General features: G+C 44.2%; 1 protein-coding gene across 16 annotated transcripts in view; it reads left to right on the top strand.

Annotated features, from left to right (window-relative positions):
* Positions 1-26,093, top strand: part of TMEM241 (transmembrane protein 241) — a 112,179-nt gene that overhangs the window by 40,462 nt on the left and 45,624 nt on the right. For 11 of the 16 annotated variants that reach the window (XR_012032415.1, XR_012032413.1, XR_012032418.1 and 8 more), the window contains exons 6-11: positions 6,422-6,447; positions 8,331-8,382; positions 10,769-10,878; positions 12,008-12,043; positions 15,972-16,006; positions 24,806-24,875. Coding sequence is in view for 9 of the 16 variants with exons in the window: in XM_072829044.1 (XP_072685145.1) it covers positions 6,422-6,447; positions 8,331-8,382; positions 10,769-10,878; positions 12,008-12,043; positions 15,972-16,006; positions 24,806-24,875 (329 nt within the window). In the remaining 7 variants the exon portion in view is untranslated. Of the gene's footprint in view, positions 1-6,421; positions 6,448-8,330; positions 8,383-10,011; positions 10,061-10,768; positions 10,879-12,007; positions 12,044-15,971; positions 16,007-24,805; positions 24,876-26,093 lie in introns of all 16 variants that reach the window. The other 5 variants (XM_072829036.1, XM_072829035.1, XM_072829040.1 and 2 more) reach the window with 5 other exon arrangements.

Genomic DNA, 26,093 nt, shown 5'->3' with positions numbered 1-26,093 from the left:
CCAGATGTGTGGTAGTGCCTGGCTGGTTTTCCTGCCTCTGCCTCTCCCCACGCTCACCTTCCTCCACATTGCACCCAAGTGACCTTTTGAAACTGATCCGATCATGTCCCCCCATGTACATGGGGAGGGCTCATGACCTCCATGGAGGCATGCAAAGCCCATAACCACCTAGATGCCATACACCTCTTGGGTTTTAGAAAATCCAGCCACAACCAAACTTCTTATTTTTCCTAGACCATGTCATGATGTTTTCTTTCCTCTGATTGGTCAGAGAACCTCTTATAAGCACTCTTCATTCATTCTGAGTATTTTTATGTACCTGTGTACCGCCCACCGTGCCAGGCTATAAGCCTACAGTAGTGAGGGAAGGGCATGGTCTTACTGCTCTGGGCAACTCTTATGGAGCATCAGCTGAGCAAAGGAGACACAAATATGACACTCCTCTGCTGGATTATATGGCCAGAGAGGCCACTATGGGGAAGTGACATTTAAACACAGATAAAGGGGGCACCTGGGTGGCTCAGTCAGTTAAGCATCTGCCTTCAGCTCAGATCATAATCTCAGGATCCTGGGACTGAGCCTCACATTGGGCTCCCTGCTCAGCAGGGAGTCCATGTCTCCCTTTGCACCTCCCCTGCTCATGTTCTTGTGCACTCTCTCTCTCACTCAAATAAATAAATAAAATCTTTAAAAAAAAATAAACACAGACAAAGGCTGAGCAGGAGTTCTGCAGGTGGGGTTAAGGGGAGGGCTCCTGGGAAGAGGAAGCAGGAGATGCAAAGGACCAGATGTAGGAAGGGACTTGGCAGGAGTCACTCCGGGCTAGTGTGGCTGGAGCTTGGTAAGAAAGAGAGAGGGTGCCTAGGGATGAGGCTGGAGACTTAGGACAAGCCTTTGAGGCTGAGCTAGGAATTTGGGGGGTGTGCTGAGTGCAGTGGGAGGCCAGGGTTGGCTGAGAAAGCCCAGAGAGACTGATCAGATTTACTGTCTCTGGAACTGTCTCTGGAAGGGACAAGAATGCAGGAGGTGAGAGGGGACTCTGGTGACTCTCAAGGTCTCACGAGGGAGGCTCTCAGTCTTTTAGGCTGGTCTGCATGCAATTGGAGCCTTCCCGACACCTCAAGGAGCATGAACACCACTCTCTAACCTTTTTTTTTTTTTTAATCACACCATTGTGTGATTTCTGTATTTCATCAATTCTAACACGTGCTGCTTTTTCTCACGTTAAAAAAATTTTCACTACCTACACTTGTGATGCTTCTACAATCAGTGGAATGCCCTGGTCAAATGCTTTCTTTCTTAGTAATATATAAAGAATGAGAGATTTTATACTCAGTGGTACCTAAGGTTCAATGAACCTTAGGTGGGAGTTTCTCTGGGTCTCTGCCTGCTTCCTCTAAGCCGCCTCTTGGCAGGGACCATATGGTTGTTGTCTTCATAGCTCCAGAGTCCTGCCCTAGAACTGCTGCCAAGCCGAATATTCACTAACTAATCACTGAGGTTCAGAAACTCACCAAGAGCTGCTGAGGTTCTCGGAGACTTATGCTTTTGTGTGTGAATTGAAAAATTAAGATTTATTGGATCTGGAGAAGAGATCCAGGCATCTCAACAGGGTACTGTTTCCTGATGGATAAGTCGGGGTAGAGTAGGAAACAGGGTTAGAGCATCCTCAGAGCTATTTCCATCAGGCAGAGACCAGGGGGTAGACTTTTAGGCTGAGAGGACCTGTCCTTGGAAGAATAAATTGGATGATAAATACCAAAATATTTTGAATCTTCATCTCCATTTCATCCCCAACACTAAACATCATTTCTCTTTTTAAAAATTTTAATTCCAGTATAGTGAACATAGCATGTTATATTAGTTTCAGATATTAAATATAGTGATTCAACAATTCTGTACCTTACTCAGTGCTCATCATGATAAGTGTACTCTTCATCTCCTTCACCTATTTCCCCGTCCCCCCACCCACCTCCCCTCTGGTAACCATCCGTTTCTTCTCTATAGTTACGAGTCTGCTTTCTGCTTTATATTTTTGCTATGTTTGTTTTGTTTCTTAAATTATACATATGATATTTGTCATTCCCTGACTTATTTCACTTAGCATTATACTGTCTGGCTGCGTCCATGTTGTTGCAAATGGCAAGATTTCATTCTTTTCTTTGACTGAGGAATATTCCTTTCTGTATATATACCACTTCTTTATCCATTCATCTACTGGGACGCTTAGGGTGCTTCCATAATTTGGCTATTGTAAATAATGCTGCTATAAACATCAGGGTTTATAAAGATATATATCTTTTTGAGTTAGTGTTTTCATATTTTTGGGTAAATACCCAGTAGTAGAATTACTGGATCGTAGAGTAATTCTATTTTTAACTTTTTGAGGAACCTCCATACTGTTTTCCACAATGGCTGCACCAGTCTGCATTCCCACCAGTGATGCACAAGGACTCCTTTTTCCCCACATCCTTGTCAGCCCCGTTGCTTCTTGTGTTTTTGACTTTAGCCATTCTGACAGGTGTGAGGTGATACTTCATTGTAGTTTTGATTTGCATTTCCCTGATGATGAGTGATGTTGAGCATGTGTCTGTATGGCTGTCTATATGTCTTCTTTGGAGAAATGTCTGTCCATGACTTCTGTTCATTTCTTTTTAAAGATTTTCTTTATTTACTTGAGACAGTGAGTGTATGTGTGCATGTGCACACGCACACACGAGTGAGGGAGGGGTAGAGGAAGAAGCTGACTCCCTGCTGATCAGGGAGCCCCACTCAGGGCTTGATCCTAGGACTTTGAGATTGTGACCTAATCATGAAGGCAAATGCTTAACTGACTGAGTCACCCAGGTGCCCCGACTTCTGTCCATTTTTAATCAGATTATTTGTTTTTTGGGTGTTGAGTTGCAGAAGTTCTTTATATATTTTAGATATTAAATCCTTTATCAGATATATGTCATTTGCTAGTATCTTCTCCTATTCAGTTGGTTATCTTTTAGATTTGTTGATTAGTTTTTTATAAACAATATCCTTTCTTGTCAGGGCAAATGAGGAAACAGTTGCATGAATTATATACCTATTTAGTCATTTTTAAAGATTTTTCTTTCCTTAAGAATGTAATAAACTATAATAAGTTGTAGAACATGCAGAGGAAAAACGTCTCAAATCAACTGTGATCCTACTTTGCATATGATACTACTATGTTCTATCAGACTTTTTTTCAGTACACGTATATAGACATACACAAATGATATAATATATTCTATTTTCTGTTGATCGATTTGTCAGGAATCTCTATTCGTGTCCTCATTCCACTCCACATGGAACATGATGTGTTTTCCTGTTTATAGACTTGTAGGTGGTTTCTAGTAGGTTGGCATTAAAATCTGCTCTGTGATGAAGATTGGCTGTGATCTATTCCCATATGATTCACTTTCCTGATCCTTTAGCCTGGAGCTTCGACAAGGTGACCAGATATTACTAGGAAGACAACTGTATGACACTTCTTAGGCTTTGCCTGTGACTCATAGTGAGGCCTCTTTTGTCTATTATGTGTCAGGTTTCACCAGACTCAACTCTGGAGAGGAAAGTTGACCTCCTCATGACCTTGTTCCCAGGTTATAAGGATAAACTCTAATTGGAACTGTGGTTCGTTGTCACCATCCATGATTCTTTGTACATGCATGTGCAATCACACGCACACATATAGTTTGACTATAAGATAATGTGTGCCTTGTGAAATTAGTCCCGTTACCTTGCAGATATACTTGTCACAGTTAAACATTAGAATGCTGCTATTCATTCTTTTGTTCATTTGTTCAACATTGACTAAATCTACGCTATATATCAAGCATCTGGCTAGGCCTACAACTATGGAGATATACACGACACCTTGATCATCCTCACAGAACTCAGGTAAACGGAGGAACCAACACGTAAACACATTCTGTGATGTTCATAGAATGCCATATGGGTTGGAACAAAGGTATGGGGTAGATGGAGAGTCTGCTTGGAAAGGCCAGGAGGCAAAATTTGAACCCAGACCTGTGGATGGTAGGAATTTTCAAAGTGCAGGGAGAAAGAGCACTCCAGGCAGGCAGAGGAAGCAGCAAATGAAGGTAGTCTGAAAGGGCTGGCAGGTGTCACTGCAGGATTGGCAGGCTGCTTGTGTCAGAATAGCATCGTAAAGGATCAGGCTCCAGAGCTAGATCACCTGAGCCCAAACCCTGTGAGCTTGGGCAACTTTACTACTTTCTCAGTGCCTTGGTATCTGCATCTCTTGCACATCCTGAGACTTAAATAACCCATAATGAAATAAGTCAATACATATAGAGGCTTAGAACAACACTGGCATAGAGTAGGGAGTCCTCAGAGTAAGTTAGCTGACCTCCGGTAATATTAGTTGTTTATTGTTCTTTTTGGCGATGTGACTTTTGAGAAGTTATGCTGACTCATTCAGAACACTGAGACATCATGAGGACTTATCACTGGGTGACTTTTGGACGGAGGAGCCTCAAAAGGTGAACACCAGACACTAACTCCTCAGTTGTTTGTGGAGACCTGGGAAGCAGAGGCTCCCTAATGCATTTATTGCTTGTTCTAATCTCTGTATCTCAGGTTCTGGATCCTCGGGCCAGAGGCGTTTCAAATAAAAAAGCAGTCTCTCCTCTGTGGAATGAGTGAACTGTCTCGAGCTCTGTATTGATTTGCTGCCCTGTGACAGAAGTCCCCAAACAGTTGCTGGATGCACGTGTTACTACTCATGGAACAGCTGGGCCATGCTTTTCATCTCTATCCTGTCTGTTCCTATTTTTCTGCCAAACTGTTGATATGTTGATTACATTTAGCCCAGAATCTTTCAGTGACACATTTTCCTGTGATAGGGCAATTCTCCAGGTGCCCAAAGTCAGGTCACCTTTTTGGGTCATCCTTCCTCTACTGAAGGGATGTGTCCCCCACCAGGTGGCAGTGGAGTCAAGGTTGGCATGGCCAGCTGAGGCGGATTCCACAGAGATAAGATTTAAGGATCTAAAGATGCAAGCCACTACTTTGCTCACAAACATGATCTATTTATTAAAACAAGGGCAAACTAGATTATTTAGTAATGCATGAAAACTGAAGATAGCCTTTATAGCAAACCATGTTTGTCAGTGCTTTACATTTTAAAAAAATTGAGATATGATTGACATATAACATTATATTCGTTTCAGGTGTCCAGCATAATGGCTTGATATTTGTGTATCTTGCAAAATGATCACAATAGGTCTAGTTAACATCCATTACCATATGTAGTTATACATTTTTTTCCTTGTAATGAGTACTTTCAAGATCTACTCCCTCAGCAACTTTCAAATCTACAATACAGACTCTAGTCACTGGAAGTTTGTACCTTCTGAGTGCTTCATTTTTTTTAATATGATTTTTTAAAAAATATTTTATTTATTTATTCATGAGAGAGAGAGAGAGAGAGAGAGCAGAGATATAGGCAGAGGGAGAAGCAGGCTCCATGCAAGGAGCCCTATGCGGGACCCGATCCTGGATCCCAGGATCATGCTCTGAGCCAAAGGCAGACACTCAACCACTGAGCCACCCAGGTGTCCCAAGAGTGCTTCATTTTTAAACAATATGTTCATACTTCACTTTCATGAACTGGAATCAAAGCACTGTAGTTTGTCCCCAATTAGCAAAGTAATCCTTTTGAAATGTCCAGAATTAATCTGTTATTTCTTCTATCAAATATAGAAAAATCTTGCTTCTTCCTGCTAGAACTTTATACCTGAGTGCAAAGAACTCATTCCCTTAAAATGACTAATAAAAAGGAGAGGATAAAGGTAGGGTCCTCATTAGAATTTCTTCATTTCGGGGAGTTTTAGAATGCCAAATTTTGATTTCCCCAATCCGCCTTTTCTCTCTCTCTAGCAGTGAGAGAGAGAGATTTCCCTTCTCCTTTTTCCTGTTTCTTCATTTATACATCATCCCAGAGAGTTTACAGCACTGCTGAGAGTCAGAGCTGGATTAGTGAAAGGCAAATGTAAGGAGATGGACTGGAATAGAAGTTGAATGAGAGATGAATTACCTTCTTACACAGGTCACATCAATTGCTCTCTCTCCCTTTCTTGGTGTGTGAGATACTTGAAGGCTTGGCCCTGGCATCATTTTGGGGTTTTGTGAGTAAACACAGTTCCAGAGGTGAGGGTAGTAAAATTGCACACCCAGAGTGCTTTGCCCAAGTGACTCAACTTGGCCTCTGAGTCATCCTTCATGTGGTCCAAGCAGGAAAAGCCTCAAAAAATACTGAGGTGCAGCCCGCTCTTAAGCCCCCAATAAGCTTACTCGAAATTTATTTGCCTCTTGATCTAAGTATTTTATTTAAGGGGAAAAGAGAATTTTTAAGACTAACTATATGTCTCTTTTTTTCATACAGAAAACTTCTCCTGAAAAGATCTGTAGGTAAGTTTAAAGAAAAAGAAAGCAAAACCTAAAGCCCTCTAAAATAGAAGATTTAACCTGATTTTAAATGTTGATGATAAACTGTTAAGATTCCTATTTAAGATTTGACAGAATTTGTTATCAACAGCTACATTCCCCCATTTTGTGTCTTATTCTAAATTTTACTATCTCTTTCTCTCTCTGGTTTTCTTCCCTGAAATATTCTGTTCCTAAGGGGAAAATAATCTGTAGATTTCATCACTGATGCCCAAAACTTCACTAAGAATTGTGCAATACTGATGGGAGAAGGACAATGAAAAACATGGAAAATGACTTCAAACTTTTAAAATAATGTTTGCAATTTATTGAGTCTTTATGATTCCTATGGTGGGAAAAGCACTGCCTGCAAGGTCAGGGATCTGAGTCGTGATCTTGGGCCACAGCAGAGTGACTAAGGGCAGGCTTCATTGCCCTTCGAGCCTGGTCCCTGGGGCGGAACCATGAGCTGAGCTGGACTCTCAGGTCCCTGGGCCCTCGGTGTGCTGACCTGTAACCCTGTTCTCTGGCTGCTACCTGCCTCCTCTGCCATAGCTCTGAAGCTCAGTCCTGAGGATAGAGAACCAACAGAAATGCTTTGACACATGGATTTAGGACTTATTGTTTCAGATATTTCTGGGCTTTCATCCAGTCTCTTATTTTGCTTTATTACAGGCTGCTACTTGCGGAAAAAACAAAACAAAACAAAACATAACACTCTCAGGACTTATCCTCTCGTTTAAAAGATTAGCAGGTGTTAAAGAGAGGAATTAAAACCCACTAATACCTGATATAATCATGTATTGCTCAAAGCCAAGGTTGGTGGGAAACCAAGTGCTGTCTCACACCTGGCAGTCCCCCATGTCCTATCAGCCTCGAGGGGCTGTCTGTTTGAGAGGACCTCTAACATTCATTGCCTGTGAATGAGGAAGCATCCTATATCCGATACAGCCTTCTACTCTATGCAGACACCAAATCTATTAGGGTTCTCGTTGTCTCCCACCTAAAACCTACCTAATCCTGTGCAGTCCCAGAAACCCTTCCCATAGCCTCTCCCCCATTCACCCCACCCTTTGCCTCTGAGTCTCTTGGCAATCTGCAGCCATGGAGTCTTTTCCGGGCTTTTTGTACATGTGTCTTAAAAGTTGGCAAGGCTATAGAAGGGGGGTGGGCTGACGTGGAGGACCTTCCTGTGCCTCGGATGTCCGGTGTCGTTCTGGGGACCCACAGCCCTGTCTTCCCAGGGCTGTGGGTCCCCAGCTCTGAGCCCACCCGGCCACACTAGGTGCATTCTGCATATTTGACAGAAATGCCACACGAATGACAATGACATTGTGCCCTCCTCAGTATGTCATGTCAGAAGGCTCAGGATGTAGGTCTGTCCTGTCATTGGAGCTGTTACATTTGATCATTTGGTGAGGATTATGCACAAAAGATTTTACTATGCTTTACATGGTGCTTTCTTTTTCCTGAGAGGTGGATCTGCAGTCTGATTAACCAGTTTTTTTACTAGTGTATTTTTGGGGATCTGCAGTTAAAAAAAAAAATCTCTTATTATCTGTTTCATGGGCATCATTGTTTTTCTTGCATGAGCCAGCCATGGTTTTGCAAATGTCCTGCAAGTGCCCGTGTCCTGGGAAATGGCCAGCTGAGCCCCAGGGAAGGGACTCTCTGGTCCCTGGTGGAGCACACAGTTGGAAATGGCCTAGGTAGTGGGGTTCTCAGAGGAGGAACAGGGGCACGGGGCTGGGTCTCACAGGGTGTCGGCCTTGTGCAAGCGCCTCCTGATGTCTTCCAACCCCCATGCTGTCTGGGAAACCCTTTGATGTTGAAAGGTGAAGCTGCCTGTGTTCTCTCCCTTTGAACAGCACCCTCTTCCTTCTGGCTGCCGCAGGATGCCTTCCCTTCAATGACCCCCAGGTAAGTCCAAGGGCATTCATTTTGCCTTCCAAGTGTCTTCTACTCTCTGCAGCCTGCGTGTGTGAGCAGAACTCCTAGTCCTTCCTTCAAGAATCGGAAGAACCCCAGCCTGTGCAAAGGCATTTAAAAGCTTCCGGGCTGGGTACCTCTTGGCCAGCTCAACACCTTTTCTGCAGGACTTTACCTTCTCTCCAGGGCTGCAGCAGAATGGCAGAGCTCTGGCCTCTGGGTGCCGTGATGGGTGCCACTAGCCCTCAGTCTGTGCTGGGAGGACCCACAAGCCCCAGGCCCCCAGGTTGAGTACCCTAGCCTACTGCATGGAGGCAAAGTTGAGTTTCCCTCTCATCCCCAAAGGCCTCATCTGCAGAGTGATTTTCGCTTGTTCGCCTGAGTTTTTCTTTACTAGGCCCTGAGGACCCACCCCTACCCCCCAGTAGTCATCTCGCGGTGGGTCTGTTTTCTCTCTTTTCTCTCCCAGCATTTATTAAGTCCCCATCAAGTGTCAGGCACTGAGCCAGGCTCTGGGGACACAAAGAAAAATTATCCTCTTGCAGGCAGAAGTCAGAGTCTCATCAGAGCAAAAGGGAGGAGGACAGATGAGAAATAGATTATTATAACACAGGGAAGCCAGGGCTCTGTCCTGGGGAGATACGGGACATAGTGAGGCACTTAAGAAGACTTGGGGCCCAGGAAGTAGGAAGAGCTAGCAATTATAAGGAGCTAGCTATGTGCCAGACTCTGTGCCAGTGCTTTACGTGCCTTATTTTATTTAAAATCTCATAGTTTCACAAGGAGAGGGACTCTTATTGTCTCCATTGCATAGCTAAAGAACAACGAGGACCCAAAGATCACCAGCCCACAAATAAGTGGGGGTTTCAGAATTTACATAGACCTTTCTAATGCTAGAACCAGACTCTGCTCTCTGGACCTAAATCTTGAAGGGTGAGGAGGTGATGGCCAGGAGAAGAAAGCAGGTGTGGGCACAGTCATGGAGTGTCCTGTATTCTGTGATTCAACTTTAGTGAGCACTTACTGTGTGTGTAACCCTGTGCAAATTCCTGCCCTGCTGGAATTTATAGGCTAGTAGATGGTGGAGAAAGAGGTGACAAATGAAATGAAATGTGTCAGATGAGATAAACTTCTACAGAGAAAAATAAGAAAGGGAAGAAGAGAGGGAGTGCCCCTTGGCTGAGTTGATGGGGGAAGTGTTTGGGCTTGGGGAAGTGCAAGGTGTGACTTTCCCTGGAAGGGGTGCAGTAGATGGGACTGGTGGGGTTGACAGGGGATTGTCATAGAGATCCTAGGGTGCCATGAGTTTGGATTTTATCCTGAAGTCACTGGGAGACTATTGAGTGATTTTAAGCAGTAGGTGACACCATGGGATCAGTGTTTTAGAGATGTGGTGTGGAGAATGGGAAAAAGGGGTGCTGGAGGCAGAGAGCCCTGTTAGAAAGATGTCATAGGCATGAGGGTGAGAATTGAAGATGAACTGGCCCAGGCCCCAGAGTCCTGTTGTGGCACCCTTGGTTGGCACTATGCATTGACAGTTAAGGTTTCTGGTTGTCACACTAGATCCCATTTGCCTCTTCTTATAGCTGTTTTATTATTTTTTTAAATCCTGTGTTACAGTTTGATCCCAATGGATATTTCTGGGCTGTAATTCACTTATTCTGTGTAGGTAAGTTTTAAAAGAATGCTTACTTAAAGAATTGAGGCTTATTACTTAGACCTTCTTATATATCCACTTTTCGGTAATCCTGAGCAATAGGAAAATTACAGATAAGGTGTCAAGGTTGAAATTAAATGAGGATTTTCTGATCTGGTTCTCCTGAAATGTTTCCGTTTCTGACATAGTCTCCTCTTTTTCTCCACAAATACTAACTCACTCACCACGGCTCTGGCCCTGCTTGCTCAAGGCAGAAGCGTGGATAAGTGCTGGTTGGTCTTCTCTCAAAATGCTGAGAAGAGATCCAGAAGTTAGTGTTGGAAACATTGTCTTTCAGCAGTATATGCAAAAAAATGTGAGCGAGTGAAATAAAAGGGCCATTTGACTTTATTTCACATCATACGTTTGGTGTTTCCTGCCTGTGGTCTTAGGGGGAAAGCAGGGCCCTGATTGTGTTACACAGGGTTCAGAAATGGAGCAGCCGTGTTCCTTTCTCCTGTGCATCCTGCAGAGGAGGTTGAAAGCTTCCTGTGAATTGTATCCTTCTCTGATCATGAGCCCTTCCAGCCCAGCAGCATTCTCTGTACCGAGTGGTTATCACTGGGGATGACTGCGTTAGCATCCTGGACATCCTCCAGAGTGTTGTTGCGCCCCCTGTCAGCCGTGGGTGACCTGTGTGGGAAGAGCAGCCTTCCTCCATGTGGATTTTGTGCTTCCCAGCAGGTGCGGGCAACCCCTTACGCAGGATGTCCTGTGCCAGTAACACCCACTGCTTCATTTTCAGGGGCTTATAAGATAGTGCAGAAGTCCCGGAAACCCAATGCCTTAAGGTAAGCTTCTAAAGTGTGCTGGGTTGTTGTTTGGTTAAAACAAAGGGATGAGACCCAAAGTGTCTTGAGCTTGTTCTGTTCAGCCAGAGACTGTGCATATGTGGGTTGTGGTGAGGGCAGCAGCCAGGGGCCCCTGAAACCTTTTCTCCTGCTGTTGGGTCATTCCAGGCAGGATCCACTAGCACCTGATCCTACTGGTCATCAGCAATGTGCAAAGAATAGGGGGGGGGGCCCTCTGCCCTCTTACTTCATGGGCAAATTTTTACACAACAGTTTTATAAAAATTGTGTGACCCGCTGCTTGGGGGGCCCTGGTTTACTTCTTCCAGTTCAGAGGCCACCTCATTTCTCTTGTTTCCCTAGCCCCTTCCTAACTTGACTTTGTTTAGATCCAGAATTTCCTGTCATGAGCTCTGTGCTGGGGTAAAATGAGGCCTCTGTTGTGGGCAGTCAACGGAGCAGCCTTAGCAAATGTAAATGAAAAAGAGAGTGGTCGCTGCATGGGTTGTGCTGCAGCTGGACTGGTTTGCTGGCTTCTGGGGTTTGAGGCCCACCAGAAGGACCCCTGGGAGAAGGTTATACACTTGGAGGCTGTGACTTCAGGTCCGTAAAACACCTCTTGTTCCTTTAATGAAGTGTTTCTGCAGCAAGAAGCCAGTGGAGTTGCCAGATAAAATACAGGATGCCCAGTTAAATTTGAATTTCAGATAAGTAGTGAATCCTTTTTTTAGTGTAACTATGGCCCATGTGATATTTGGAATATACTTAAACATAAGTCTTTATTTGAGATTCAGATTTATTTGGGTGTCCTATATTTTTATTTGTCAAATATGGTGGCCCTAGAAGTTGGTCCAATGGCCTGAAAGAGTTGACACTCCTCTCCCAGTGGCAGATGTAGGAGCTAATCTGCCACAGGTGAAAATGTGTGTGCTACTACTAAACTAGGAAATGTTTTTTAAAAATGAACCAGGAACAAGTTTCGAATATAAAATACCCTTCATACCATTTTTAAATGTAGAAACTCAGCCATAGATATAATTTATTAGTAGAATATAATCTCCCTTTTGTGTATGTGAAACATTTCTATTATTTTACATGTTTTATCTTTTTCTTTTTTTCTCATTCCTTAGCGACATTGAGCAGCAGTACTTAAACTATATGTTCAGGTAAAATATAATTTACATTTTCAAAGAACAACTCATATCTTTCTAGAGCTAATGGATTTTTATTTCCCAATAATATTTCGATTAGGGGGTGCTGAGCCAGTATGCCTACCAGAAAGGCAAGCTAAATAATTTGTAAGATGACTAGAAGTTGAGAAAACCAAATAGCAGTTCGGTACATAGACCAGGCAAAAGGGACCTCTTTCTGACTCCCCATTTCAGAACATCATACCTCTCTCCATGAAGTATGGAGTCTATAAGGCTAAGAGGACATTTCTTCCCAGGGCCCACAGTCTCTCTTCTAATTCTAGAATTCTTCTAGAATTCTCTGCTCAGGAGGTCCTGAGCTTGATTCCAAGGTTTCCTATCTTTCCAACTCATTCCTAGACCCAAGCAGTGTCCAAAGACAGGCTGTTAGTAGGGGAGGAGGTGTTCATGGAGGGTGGACTTGCAGGCCAGTGTGCCCACACACAGGTGTATGAGGCCTCAGGATGGAGCCTGGAGTGGAGAGAGAAGGGGGCTCATTGGGAACCAGGAGCCAGGGGTTGAAACTGTCCATGCCACCATGTTCTGACATGAACCTCCAGTGACTCCAAGAATTCTAAATCTTAATCTAGACTTCCAGGTTGTTTTTGAAGGTATAGTTATTAAGGTAGGATGAAGTTCGAAGTTTGATTTATAACATTTAAATGTAGTGTATGGACTGCTGTTTGTACCCTTGCCCCAAGCCAAACAGAGGATAGAGCTCTGTCTACTAAATAGAATAGCTGCAGAGGAAGAAGGGTGGGATCTGCTGCTGGGAGCCCCAGCTTGCCCTAATGCATGACTGCTTGCAAAGATGACCCAGGCTGGGGATGTGCTGCTCAGCATTTAGTCACGCTGATTTTTGCAGAAAGTTCATCTTAAAACGTTCAACATGAGCCATATTCTTCATCTGCAGATAAAGCTCATAAATATTGTAGTTTATTAAAATGCCTTTTTGAAAGGACCCACCGCAAGCATGGCTGTGGGCCTCTTTTGTACTCTGCTGAAAACAATCATTAGTTCTACTCTGGCCAGACACACCAGTTGCCTTTTTAAGATGCGCTTCTGAAAATGCAGAAGGCCCTTGATGTTTAACATGTTCCCATAACATCAGAACACTTTGGGCAGTTCTTCTTCTCCATAGAACTTAGAGTCCACTCTAGCGGCAAAGGAATAAGAGGATGGAAAAGTGAGCCTCTGTGACCCCTGACTCATTCTCCTGCCAGCCCGATTCCCTACCACCCTCAAGTGAGGACACCCACTGCCCTTGAGCCTGGTGCTCAATGCTTCCTGGCTGGGCCTGCCACACACCTGGCTAAAGCCACAATTCTGTTTCCTAGTCTTCTTTCAGTACCTGTGATGAAGACGTGTGAATCAGAACGAGGGCCGCCATTCAATTTCCCCTGGCCATGGACACTGAGGGGTTCCTCAGATCCATGCAGCAGATGTGCTGGTTGCTGCCAGCCGGGAGCTCTGCCTGCCGGGGCCAAGAACTAATTTGGTCTCCATTTTTTTTTGAGAGAAGCCAGTGGTTGAGTGGTTCTCTACTTTGGCACATACAACTATTTTCTTGAGGGTGTATTTGCCCCCTGACGCTGACCTTCCCTGTTTCTCATATAAACAGAGGTCTAAGGCCCAAGGCAGATGGGAAAGGCTGAAGGAAGGAACAAAGGAGGAGGTTGTATCTGGGGCTGAAAATAATGTGGGCTTCACCAGCATTTTAAGAAATATAAGACATTTATAAGGAATGATTATGGGATGTATGCCTAATGCCATTTCCTTTTAACATAAGCAGACATTATTAAATATTAAATAAAAAATTATCATATGTTCCCTGCTGCTACCCCACTTTCTCATTTTGCAGGTGAAATTGTGTGTGTGTCAAAGGGAAATAGGAGTTCTGTGGGGGGTATGACTTTGGACTTCAGCCTGTGGAGAACATATTTTTCTCCTATTTTCCCATTATATTTCCTATAGAGGAAATATAGGAAATAGAGGAAGGCTTTCTGTTTTGCTCATTGCCATATTCCCAAATTAGAACCGTACCTGGCACTGACCAGGCATTCAATAAACAGCTATTGAATGCATTTTAAAAGTCTGCTGTTCATGTGTCATGATATGCCTTTTATATGATTTCTTCTTTAGAGTTTACATGTCACATACAGTCTTAGAAATGTAGGGGGCTTCAAGTTACACTTCTCTTCAAACATATGCCCGCCACAAATAATCATAGAGGCGATTAATTACAATTCCAAAAACCTACGCAGTGCCTGCTATATGTCTGGCCCTGCTGGGCACCTGGAATCCAGAAAGAATAAAAGGTGGCTCTTGCCCCCTAGGCGATCACAGCGTAGGAATTAGGAGTGGCATGCCACTAGATTTGCAAAACTCAGACAGAGATTAGAGAACTCATTTAATTATTTCTCCTTATTTTTATACCTTAATATTTTATTTTAGGGACATCCTTTGGGATGATGCCAGTGATGGGATTTGGGGTACCATGGCAAGCCCTCGGAGATAATATTGGGATGGAGAGGGGCCTCTTCTATCCTGCCATTGGAGTCATAACTTCTGCTGCGGAAGTTATAACCAAAAGGGGACTCAATGAGATAAAATAATGGAGTATATACAGAGTCTGTGTTTGCCAAAGAAAGAATAGATGGCAAGCAAAGGACAGAAAGTCTCCAGTCTTGCTTGTAGTGTGCGTATTTTTTGTAACTACATGTCAGGCCTGTCTTATAAACCTACAACTGCTTGAATGACCCAACGTGTGGCTCTTCTTTATTGCCTCTCTCCTGACCCTCCTCCCCTCCTGCCCCTTTGCATGATGCCACTTCTTGGAGCCATCAGACAACCAGTACTACAGAGGCAGAGCAGAGAAAGAGATGGAGAAAAACAGAAGTGGTGCAAAGAGTTAACCCAGGGGCAGGGAGGGGCAGAGCTGTCAAGCTCACAGTGGCTTCCTTGTTCAAACTGTCCTCTACACTGCCTCTAATGTCACCAACTAGGGACTTTGCTGGTTCTCCACCCCAGTGCCTTTTAGTGCACCCGGGGGTGTAACAAATGAAGACAACTGATGCCTGGATCTTGCCCTTAGAGATTCTAACCAGGGTGTTAGCTATTCTGATGCATAGCCAGTATTAAGAACTAGAGTAGTCTGTCTAGCATTAAAAATAAAAAAAATCCCCTCCTACCGTATGGGACAAAAAGTTGTATTCCTAACCTCTAACCAGGTAGCTGCTGGGGTGGCATGGAGTTGCAATGGAAGAGGTGTAGAAGGTGAGCCCGGGGCAGTGTGAAAGTGTGGTAGGCAGGTACTAGGAGATGGGAGAAGCTTCCAGAGAGGAAGATGGGACAATACCAAGGACCAATATGACCAGCATCAGAACACTTCTCCTCCTCTTCATCCTTTTCAGCTTCTATTGCAAATCAGTCCGGGTAATTTCCAGGCACATGGTTGATGGAATGGATCATTTTATGGGCTGTCTTCTTGAAAATTTAACTTAACCTCCGAGAGAATTAATTTTATGGCAATGGTAGATTTAGCTCATGCTTGACAGCTTGTTTTTCAGTTGCAGCCTATGTGTAATTCAGAGTTCGCTTTGTTTAGCTTACAAATACTCTTGGCAGATGAGGTGAGTGTGGTAATAATCGGCCATACAGCTGGCCTCGGAGCGAGGTGTGGGTCCTTGGTCCGTCCTGGAGTACAGTCCACCAACCCTCCTGCGGTTCCCAAACCTGAGGCCTCTCAGGAGATCTCACCCTCTCGCTGATGAGTGAGACCATTCGGTGCCAATAGTCTGCTTTTAGGCAGATCTCCCCGTTTCGGAGAACTAGTGGCAATGTACATTGCTGTTTTCTCGGTGCTGGGGAGGACTTCCTCACTGCTCTGCTGTTTCGTTTTCAGCGTGGTGCTCCTGGCAGTCGCGTCTCATCCCACAGGTAAGCCCGTTTGTTTGATGCTGCCCATTCCACCCAGTGCTCTGGCCCAGTTGTATCTGTGCGGGACGTTCTAGAAGAGAACACGGCTTGCCTTCCAGGACGGGAGCACAGGGCTTAGGCATCGCCCACGTACTTGAGATGGGTCTCAGTGACCCCTTGTGGGTTTACTGCCCGCGAGTTTATTCTCACCCCTTCTTGAATTTTGTCGTCTGTGTTTTCATCGGTGCGGTCTCAGCTGTCCAGACAGGTTTGTTATCTGCCCGACGAACGAGTGGAGTACTCTTCTCTTCTTCTCAAGCTCCTTCAAACATCTAGAATTGCTCTTCAATCCTAGTGTGAAAGGATTTGGTGAGAAAGTTCCGATTCATCCTACTTCCGACTGACATTCTTTCATACATTTTTATCGTGTGTGATCATACACTATTTATAATTGCAGATTAAGGAAGTCGAGGCTTAAAGCTTCCCTTTGGGGATGGTAGGTGGCTCAGCGGTTAAGTATCTGCCTTTAGCCCAGGACCTGATCCTGGGGTCCCGGGATTGAGTCCCACCTCGGGCTCCCTGCATGGAGCCTGCTTCTCCTCCTGCAACATCTCTCTCTGCCCCTCTCTCTGCAGAGTCTCTGCACCTCTTTCTCTGTGTCTTCATGAATAAATAAATAAAAATCTTTATAAAAGCTTCCCTTTGCCCTGTTGGCTGCCTTGGTGACTCTAGAATTGTTTTTCAGATTCAAGAATTGCCCACAATACTGTGTTCCATTGTGAGTTTTTTTTTTTTTCTTACTCTGAAAGGTTTTGAAGTTGATGCCAAAGATAACAACATCGTATCTGCGTGTGGTATGGCTGGAAATACACATTTTATTGGTCATGCTCCTTCAACTCATGTCTGTTGGCCATTTGCAGGGCAGAAGGCCTTTCCCGAGCCCTCAGAGTCTCAGCTGAAATGAGAAAGGTGAACTGGGCTCTTTGCAAAGCCCTTTCTAGCTCCTGTTGTGCCCTGAACAATGATTGCTCTCTGTTGGTGCCTTTAGCTACTTCAGACTGTTTGAGCTAGTCTCCTGAGGGAACTGTTGATAGTGATTCATTGTTTCTGGATTGTATATGACCCATCTGAACCCATATCTCATGAGGATAATTTGAATTATTCTTTTTTCCAAGCGTTACTCTACACTGGCCCTCACTAGGCACATGTGCTGTTTTCTGCCCATGCCCACAGCCTGGTGTTATGTCTGGACTATGAGGTTTGGTGCTGAGCGCCCTCTGCATTCTCATGTGTTGAAAGCCTATCCTTTGTAAAATAAAAATTGTATGAAACCCATGGTGTGAACCCTACCTGTTTTTGCTCACCCGAGCTGGTGCTTGTCTGCTTCTAAGTATGCCTCTTGTCATTCTTTCATGCAGCCAGGAGGTTGCCACCCAAGAGACATTCACAAACCCCTTAAGCACCCTCCTCCTTTGAAATGTGTCTTGGTCAAAGCCTTTGGAAAATTCTCTGCTTCTCCTTGGTTTGCATGCTCGTTTGCTCCCTGAGTGACAAGTGGTAGATTTTGGTGAATGATTCTCCCCTAAAGAAATCACTCTGCCTTTCAACTAAGAGGTGATGTTCGTTCGTTCATTCCTCATGATTCTCAGAACTAGAAGGAGCCTTAGTGATTATCCAAGGTGCTGCTACATTTTACAATTGAGGAAATTGAAGCCCAGAACAGTTAAGGGACGTGGCCAAGATGGTGCAGGGGAGGTGAGTAGTAGAGAGAGACCAAAGTTTAGGTCCTGACCCTTCTCCCAGGTCATTCCCCACACCTGTACTAGGTAAGACACAGTAAATCCTTCTTTTCAAAGGCTTCTTTTTCAGTGATCCTGCAGTTTATTATAAAGTTTCTGGAGTGAATGAATACTTTTATACAATGTTACTAAATTTCCTTTTGGAGCTTCTCTTGGCTTTTGGTTTGATTTGGTTTTGAGAGAGAAAGTGTGTGCATGTGCATGCAAGGGGGCTGGGGAGGAACAGAGGGAGAAGAAGAGAGAGAGAATCTTAAGCAGGTTCTACGCTCAGCTTGGAGCCTGATGTGGGGCTCAGTTTCACAACCCTGAAATCATGACCTGAGCCGAAATCAAGAATCAGATGCTTAACCAACTGAGCCACCCAGGGGTCCCTGGAGCTTCTCTTAATTTGAGGAGCATTTGCCTACCAGTTTCTAAGCACCGTGATGCTGGTAATAGTTTATACAGTTTGACCAACATTCCCACATTTCACCTTGAGTTATTGCTAAACTTTTAGGCTAATGCAAGAATAGCTTGGGAACTTACTCTCTGGAAACACCAAGTAGTCAACAGCCTATAGTTGTAGAATGGTCTAGGCAGAAGAGTAATTTAAGATAGGCCTCAGGTTCTTTTTGAGGTGATGAAATGTTCTGGAATTCCATAGTGGAGATGGTTGTGTAACTCTGTTAATATGCTAAAAACCACTGAATTTTTAAAAATGTATAGGGGATATGAGGCACCTGGGGGCTCAGTCAGTTAGGCATCCAACTCTTGATTCCAGCTCAGATCATGATCTCAGGATTGTGAGAAGTTGTGCAGTACACAACCTGAACAACTGTAAGCAGTGGCTCTTTGCTTCAAAAAGCACCTGAGTACGGTAAAATGGTTATATTTTTGGGGGTAGAATAGATCACTAAGGTAGATAGATATTAAGGTAGAAATTTGGTATGAAAAATGATGAAAGCTCAGAATTTAGAAGAGTACTGAGGGATCAGTTTTTCTCAGCTTTATAAAGCCAAATCAGTTGATGATTTGGCTCAACTCTTTGATGGATCCTGGAGATGTTTTCTCATAGCAGTATACAATTGATTACAAAGTTTCAGCAAATAAAACACCTGAGGAAATCTCTGTCCTCCAGAAATACTCAAGGACTGCTGTCTTGGGGCAGCCCCAATTCCTTCCAATTTGTTAGCTTTCTCATTCGACCCATGGGTAGTCTAGCCTGTTTTTAAGTTAGAACAATCCTTTATTCTTCCCAACTTGCTTATTACACTTTCCATCTAGAATGTCCACAGCAGAGCCTTGTATCAAGGAGAGTATATTCCTGATTCCCCACACCTGTACTAGGTAAGACACAGTAAATCCTCAAGGCCCAGGGGTGCAGTGTTTTTATGAAGGTTCTGTTAACAGTTTCTGGTTTCTGGCACTTTATTTCTTAATTTTTAAAAGTTTTATTTATTTAAGTCATCTCTACACCTAATGTGGGCTTGAACTCACAACCCTGAGATCAAGGGTCACATGTTCTAACCACTGAGCCAGCCCCACAATTGCTGACATAAAGCAGGGCTTTATTCCTTTTTGTTTCTTTTCACCTCTTCTTTTTTTTTTTTTTCACCCATATCTTAATTATTTAGTAGGACTTTTAAAACATTAAAAAGTTGAGGTATAGGGGTGCCTGGGTGGCTCAGTTGGTTAAGCATCCAAATCTTGATTTTGGCTCAGGTCATGGTCTCAGGGTCATGAGATCAAGCCCCTGTGTTGGGCTGCACACTGAGCATGGAGCCAGCTTAAGATTTTCTCTCTCCCGAAAATGAGTGAAAATATCAGTGAGGGTGACAAAACACGAGAGACACCTAACTCTGGGAAATGAACAAGGGATAGTGGAAGGGGAGGTGGGCAGGGGATTGGGATGACTGGGTGATGGGCACTGAGGGGGGCACTTGGTGGGATGAGCACAGGATGTTATGCTAAATGTTGGCAAATTGAACTCCAATAAAAAAAATAAAAAAAGATTTTCTCTCTCTCTTACTCTGCCCCTCCACACTCCCTGCTTGCACGCACTCTCTCAAAATATTTTTTTGAGGTATAATTTACATATATGAAATGCACCTGTCTTATGTATACAGGTTGATCAATTTTGACAAAGGTATACACCTTTGTAGCTTACACTCCCATTGAGAGACCATTTCTGTCACTAGTTTCCTCATGCCCCTTCCTCATTACTCCCTTCTCACCCACCACCAAACCCACCATGGATCTGATTTCTGTTACCATAGATAAGTTCTGTTTATTCTAGAGCCTTGTATAGCTGGAAACAGGCAGGAAATACTCCTTTGTATCTGGCTCTTCATTCAATATAGTGTTCAGAGATTCATCCAGGTTGTTGTATGTATCATTAGTTGATTCCCTTTTATTACTAAGTAGGGTGCTATTGTATGAACATACCACCTTTTGTTTATCCATTCACTTGCTGATGCTCACAGGCACTGTTTCCAGTTTTTGGCTGTTATGAATAAAACTTCCATGAACTTCCATGAACGTTCTCTATTTTTAAATTTCTTTTTTTTTAATTTCTTTTTAAAGATTTTATTTTTTTATAGCAGCAATGTCCACAATAGCCAAACTATGCAAAGTCCAGATGTCCATTGGCAGATGAATGGATAAAGATGTGAGATACATATATATTTTATATGTATATAAATATATATAATATATATGTATATACATACACACACACACAGTGGAATACTACTCAGCCATCCAAAAAAAAAAAAAATGAAATCTTGTCATTTGCATGGATGGAACTAGAGGGTATTATGCTAAGCAAAATAAGTCAATCAGAGAAAGAATTATTATATGATCTCACTCATGTGGAATTTAAGAAACAAAACAGAGGATCATAGAAGAAGAGAGAAAAGAATAAAATAAGACAAAATCAGGGAGACAAACCATAAGAGACTCTTAATCTTAGGAAACAAACTGAGGATGGCTGAAGAGGTAGTAGGGAGACAGGGTAATTGGGTGATGAACATTAATGAGGGCATGTGATGTAATGAGTACTGGTGAATCACTGACCTCTACCTCTGAAACCAATAGTCTGTTATATGTTAATTAATTGAGTTTAAATAAAATTTTAAAATAATAAAAATTAAAAATAAAGATTTTTATTTTTAAGTTCTCTCTATACCCAATATGGGGCTTGAACCTACAACCCAAAGATCAAGAGTCACATGCTCTACTGACTGAGCCAGTCATGTGCCCCACCCCCGCACCCCCAACCCCTGTCCCGCCATGAACATTCTTATACAAAACTTTTTTGGGGCTTATATTCTCATGTCTCTTGGATAAATACCTAGGAATAGAATTTCTGTGTCTTAGAGCAGATGCACATTTAAGTTTTAAGAAAGTACCAGTTTTCTAAAGTGTTTATACCATTTTATACCCCTACTCAGCAATGTCTGAGAGTTCAGTTGCTCCACAGCTTCACTAACATTTGGTGTTGTCAGTCTTATTTTAGCTAGTCTGCATGGTCTCTTGTTAGTGCTCGAGCTGTCCTTCTCACTCATTCCTGAGTGACCAGAAAGTGTTTCTGTAGGAGGAGATGATGACCCTTTGGGTCATAACCTTTAGAGTGCATTGGAGATGGTGGTAGGGATCAGATGGATAGTTCTCTTTATCCTGAGTGCGGACCCTGCCACTTTTCCCCCTCGGGGCACTGCATTTGCTTCTTGGTAGGTGCAATCTACCTTGCCATCTTTATCTTTCAACCTCATGATTCACACAGAGGCTTCAAGAGTTTTCGAACCTTGTTTCCCCTTGGACCATTTTAAGCAGTAGTAAAGAAGAGAAATTCTTCCTCTGTTTGAAAGTTTGCATTTCCTGTTTGTACCAGGTCCCTCTGTTGTGTGTTCAAGAGGGAAAATTTCCAGGACCCAGAGAAGAGAGAGACCCACAGGAACCGGACCCAGAAATGACCTTGTTACCTGGTTGTGCCTTTTGTTCATATGTGATTTAAAGCAAGTACTGCTTGGTCTTGGAACCAACCTTCCATTTTCGTGCCGGTTCTGAGGGCTAAAATGTGGTGAGAGGATGTGATGTTCAGATATCAAGCAGTCTTGAATGTAGTAAGATTGGGCTGCACTTTTCACTGTGGTGATTTCATGCTCTGATCTTCAGATAGATCGGATTCCTTCTCTCGCTCAGAAAGTCAGCAGAATTTTACTGTGGCTCGGGAAGGGTAGGGTCCTGCTGTGATGGGCACTGGGTGATGTCTGCAAGTGTTGAATCACTATATTGTCCACCTGAAACTAAGATTACACTGTATATTCACTAACTGGAATTGAAATAAAAACTTCAGAAAAAGGGAAGGCCTAACCAGGGCCATGGTGCAGAAGGCTGCACGTTGTTGCCTCAAAACGTGTTTACAACTTGTGCATTCCACAATACCTGGTGCAGGAGCCTTGTCTTTGGAGCATCTCTACAAGGTTTTTAGGTTCCTAGATTTAGTTCTCACGAGTTTGGGCTGGCCAGCCATTCGCTGTCCCATCTTCGAGCATGGTCAGTAGCCTGTGCTGTGTGGGGGCTGGCTTGCACCCTCCTTGCTGGTGGAAGAGAAGCCAGGCTGAAGGCATCGGGGAGGGGTGGTGGAAGCATTTGAGACAGATTTGAAATTAAGGATCAGCGTAGCCAGCTTGCTTCCCCATTCTCTGCAGGGGAAGCAAGAGGAGTTAGGTGTTTCAGGTACTCTGGGTTCAGTAGTGCTTAGCCTAATGCACTACTGATGATCCTAATGCAGTGGATAGGAGGTGAGGAAGGGACAGTCCCTCCTCTCAAGGACTGGCTGGTTTCAAAAGCAGAGACAGGCATGGGTCCACTAAGTACTGTGTGAGAGACGTGTAGAGGTCTTAGAAATGGCTCAAAGATAAGAGTGAGCTCTTCTCTCTCTCTCTCTCTCTCTCTCTCTCTCTCTCTCAGTAATTTATAGGATGAGTTTTTTAGGATTTGGGTGAAGGTTATCACATAACTGGTAAATTCCCTAGGACCGTGGTTTCATTCCTTTGTCTTCCTCTCTCCCAGCCCACCTCTGACCATTGCACTGCCCGTCAGAGCCCCTCTGCAGCCCACGCTGGGCTGGGAAGGCTGCCCATGCCCCAGGAACCCCCTGCTGGTGAGAGCCTGGGCAGGGGGGTGCGAAGGCAACACCCCAGGAATCTCGAGGTCCTGCCCCTGGCTTATCTCTTCTCTGCCCTTCCTCGTCATCACACTAACTGCACTGCAGTTTCCTTCACACCTTCAGGGAAGTTGGAACAGGGCCCAGGACCACAGCTGGCAGAGAGACAGAGCAAACCCCACATGGACTGTCGCTTTGCCCACCTGCACAGGTCGGGGGGGCTCTGGCCGCCCTCTGGGGCTGGGGTGCCCAGGGTCACCTCACTGTTGCTTGTGTGCAGGAAGGGACCTCCGCAGAAATTGTGCTGTTCATGCACTAGACACTTGAGCCCGATAGTGTCATTTGCAAAGCCTCTCCACCAGTGTGGGTCTGTGTGGACGGTGCAGCATTCCGGTGGAGTCGTGGCAGGAAGAAAGCGAGAACTCTGAACCGCTCGTTGGGCTGCCCGAAAACCGGATCCCAAGAGACCCTTCCCTTTGTAGTTAAGCACACACATATATGCACAAATGAAAGAAAACAAAACAATAGTTGTGATTTTTAAAAAGCAAAAACAAAACCTCTAGGGAAGTGGAATTCAGGACTTTCCTTCCCATGAGGTGGTTGAATTATTTGAAATCGGTTAGGTCTCTGAGGAAGGATAGCAGCCCAGTCTGTCTCGTTCTGAAACTCTTGATTAATAAGTGCAGTGATGTAGGAACTGCTGCCTGTATGTTGCACTGCACACCTAACATACTGTGAGTCCTTAGGAAGCTCAGCCTTTCTTGCCCTGGTCCATCCAGATGTGAGAGACCGAGGCCTGGGGGTCTGGAAGGTCTGGCTCCTCCAGAGTCTCAGAAACTCCAGATTTGGGAGGATTAGGCAATCTGCTGTAGAAATGCTTAATTCCTTTTCTCTGGACATTTTTGGAAGGCTTTCTGCTTATTTAATCTCCTGACTTCTTGTTTGTGACCAAGTTCAAATTCCAGAGGGGGAAGCAGCCAATATGTGTGATTATTTCCTCTTGTACCAAGTGGAACTAAAAGAATGAACTTACTTCACTAGAAATAAATGTACCCTTTAGACCTTAAACCCAAATGAGTAAGCACGGTCGGTCTGGCCTCTGTGCCATTTGTGCAGTAATTAAACACAAAATGAAAAAAAGATGTCAGAGGCATGCATTCACAGTCTTTTTTTAGACATAAGGCAGAAAAGAATAGAACAACCTTTTATACTCCACCTTGTGCAGGGATGGCTGCCTGATGAGGAGGAAAGATTGTAAGGGGCGCCTGGGTGGCTCAGTGGTTGGGCATCTGCCTTTGGCTCACGTCATGATCCTGGGGTCCTAGGTTCGAGTCCCGCATCAGGATCTCCACAAGGATCCTGCTTCTCCCTCTGCCTGTGTCTCTGCCTCTCTCTATGTCTCTCGTGAATAAATAAATAAAATATATTTTTTTAAAGTAAAAGAAAGAAAGAAAGATTGTCGAGTTTGGAGTGAGTGGGGTGTACCTTCTGGCTTCACTGTTCAACAGTTGTGCAATCCTAGACAGATCCTTTAACTTCTCAGAGCACCAGTTAAATGAGGATATTAAAACACCACACACAGAGTTATAGTTATTACAAGGACTGAAAGAGATGTTATGCTGTATGTAGAGGTTTTAGCATAGGGTCCTGCACGGGACAGACTCTTGCTGAAAGAGCATTATGATCATCACACTATTATTTTAAGACAGTGCCACTAACACACAGAAACCCTTGGAATGCCAGAGTGAGTTCAGTGCTGGGCAGCTCAGTGCTCAGACGGCTGCTGTGCTAAAGACCCTTGCCTGTGTTTTCTGGGACAGCTGGGGATGGGGGCACGTGTGGTCATTGTCTCACTCTTGCTGTGCCCCTCAGGTGATCTCTTCAGTGTCCTGGACTTTCCATTCCTGTATTTCTACAGATTCCATGGCAGCTGCTGTGCCAGGTAAGCTTAACACCCAAAGCCTCTGGCTCTAGTAATTTCTGTGTGTCTGTGCTACACTGTCTTCATCAAGTCCAGGGTCACTACCAGTTATCCAAATGAGAGGCATAGGAGAGTGGTTGTGAGGCAGGTCTGGGGGCAGCTCCCTCAGCTGTCAGCAGGTTGTCATGAGCATCCTTAAGGGCTCAGGGCCGGCCTGCGGCCTTGGGGACCTGTGTCCTGCGGAAGTTCCTTGGTGAGGGCAGTGCTTTTCAAACTTGCAGAAGAGCCAAGAACCCTGCACTGTGTTTCTCTCTATGAGCCATTCCTTTTTTTTTTTTTTTAAAGATTTTATTTATTTATTCATGAGAAACACACACACACACACAGAGGCAGAGACACGGGCAGAGGGAGAAGCAGGCTCTATGCAGGGAGCCCCATGTGGGACTTGATCCCGGGTCTTCAGGATCAGGCCCTGGGCTGAAGGCGGCGCTAAACCCCTGAGGCCACCCGGGCTGCCCTATGAACCATTCCTAAACAGAACTTCAATGTATAAAACAATGTATCGGGTTCAGTTCAAGGGAAGATTTGGGTTCAGAATTGCCCCTGCTCAGCTTCCTCCTCGGCCCCTGCCTTGTCCCTAGAGGGGAACCTCCCAAAAACCTTGGCTGAATCCTAAGACCCTGAGAAAGAGGTTTTGGAAACCAGTGACTAGGAAACACCTAGACAACAGAGTGACCCTTACTACGTGGTCTTGGGAGGTACTCAGACCAATGGGATGGGTACATATAGAGTTTCATACCCACCCACTTCCCCCCTTTCTTGCCATGATTCCCATGTTCACTTTATCATGCTGAGAGATGAATGGAAAGGCCTCTGTGGATGGTCTCGAAGGGTGTATTTTGATAGGGTGGGAAGCCCAGTCTTGTGTTGAATTCCAGCCTTGCTGCTTGCTAATTTGCTCACTCTTTGGACAAGCTGTCCTAGTTTTCCCGAGCTTTAGTTGAGTTTCCTTATCTGTAATGTGGAAAGATAATACCACTCTAGGATGATTGCATATACTAAATAAGATGTGTAAGTCCCGAGCATCTCAGCTGGCCCAGTAAATGATGGCCATTACTATTAACTGCTCATCTGGACAACAAATAAAATGTTCACAGACCTTGAGCAATTACGAAACCATACCACTTCTTCCCACACATCAAAGGTTGTACCTTGTAAGGCAGTGATTCTTTACAAAAT

Source organism: Canis lupus, chromosome 6 (assembly GCF_048164855.1).
Source record: "Canis lupus baileyi chromosome 6, mCanLup2.hap1, whole genome shotgun sequence".
Taxonomy (NCBI): Eukaryota; Metazoa; Chordata; class Mammalia; order Carnivora; family Canidae; genus Canis; species Canis lupus.
Note: the sequence above shows the minus strand (reverse complement) of the source record. Positions and strands in the feature narration are given on the sequence as shown.